At 44.3% G+C, this 1,212-nt stretch overlaps 1 protein-coding gene across 1 annotated transcript; it reads right to left on the reverse strand.

Moving 5' to 3' along the window:
• Positions 1–660: 660 nt before the first annotated feature.
• Positions 661–1,202, reverse strand: LOC116380940 (histone chaperone ASF1-like; the record flags this gene model as incomplete). Its single annotated transcript, XM_031842751.1, has 2 exons — positions 891–1,202; positions 661–817 (listed from the first exon to the last, which is right to left on the reverse strand). Coding segments are annotated over exons 1-2 (335 nt in total), but the record flags the coding sequence as incomplete, so codon positions are not given.
• Between the last annotated feature and the right edge of the window lie 10 nt (positions 1,203–1,212).

Raw genomic sequence — 1,212 nt, forward strand, 5'->3', positions numbered from 1 at the left:
CACTAACATTGTTACGATTTTTATCCACTAACATTGTTACGATTTTTGTCGACTAAACATTTTGTTGATTTAAACTGACTTTCTCTGCAAATAATCCCTCAAAAGCACCTTTTTAAATCTAAAGATGTGCTCATAACTTTCTTTTAGCGTGAAAAAAAGCATAAAAAACAACTAATCGAATAAAGATAATTCTTGGTTAATTTTGCATTAATCCACCAAAGATAACCCCGTGGTTCATACACAACTATGAAGCTTTTTGAATGTATTACAGCTCTAAGCTAATCAGGATTTTCCCTGAATCCAATGTCACTCAAGACTTTCTGTGGCTGCTTCACTACGTTATCAAGTAAAAGCCCCAAGCAATTCCCTGAGCTGGAAGGCTTTTATTTTGAAAATAAGCAAGAGATTGTATTGAGTTTGCATTAAATTCATGATACACAACAATTCAAACATTCAAAATGTTGAGCTATGAAACAAACTAAATACCAACAGATATCCATGAATGTGTCATTGAGCTCTGCTTCACAAGCCAAACCAAGCCAAGCCAAGCTAAACCAGGCTAAACCAAACCATGCCAAGCTAAACTAAGCCAAGCTAAACCAAACCAAGCAAAACCAAACCAAGCCAAGCCAAACTAAACCAAGCAAAACCAAACCAAACCAAACTAAACCAAACCAAGCTAAACCAAACTGAGCCAAACCAAACCATGCCAAACCTTTCCTACCTGTCTCCTGGACGTCGGGCTGCACTTCCTCCTTGGTCTGTGAGGCCGCCTCCTCCTCCTCCTCCTCCTCCTCCTCCTCCTCTTTAACGCCTCCTAACCAAACCGGGCCAGATAAGAACCAGACCAAACCAAAGCAGGTCAAACCTTGTTCCTGTACCAGGCCTACCTGTCTCCCGGACCACAGGCTCCACCTCCTCCTGTATCAGCGGCTCAGCCTCCTCCCCATACACCTCCTCTTCAATGTACACCTCCTCCTCCTCCTCCTCTTCCTCTTCCTCCTCCACAGGAGCTGGGGAGGCTGTGGGGGGGTAGGAGGCACCATATTGTTGGCGGTAGCGCTGCATGGACTGACTCGGGTCTCAGCTGGACCCACAAAAACGGGACCAGGACCAGACAGGAACCAGTGAAGACCAGTGCACACTAGACCACCATAAAGAAAGTGACCACCGATGATCAAGAACCGGATAAAAACAGACTGAGAAACTATT

The sequence above is a fragment of the Anarrhichthys ocellatus genome, unplaced genomic scaffold (assembly GCF_004355925.1).
Source record: "Anarrhichthys ocellatus isolate YVR2014 unplaced genomic scaffold, GSC_Weel_1.0 scaffold9931, whole genome shotgun sequence".
Taxonomy (NCBI): Eukaryota; Metazoa; Chordata; class Actinopteri; order Perciformes; family Anarhichadidae; genus Anarrhichthys; species Anarrhichthys ocellatus.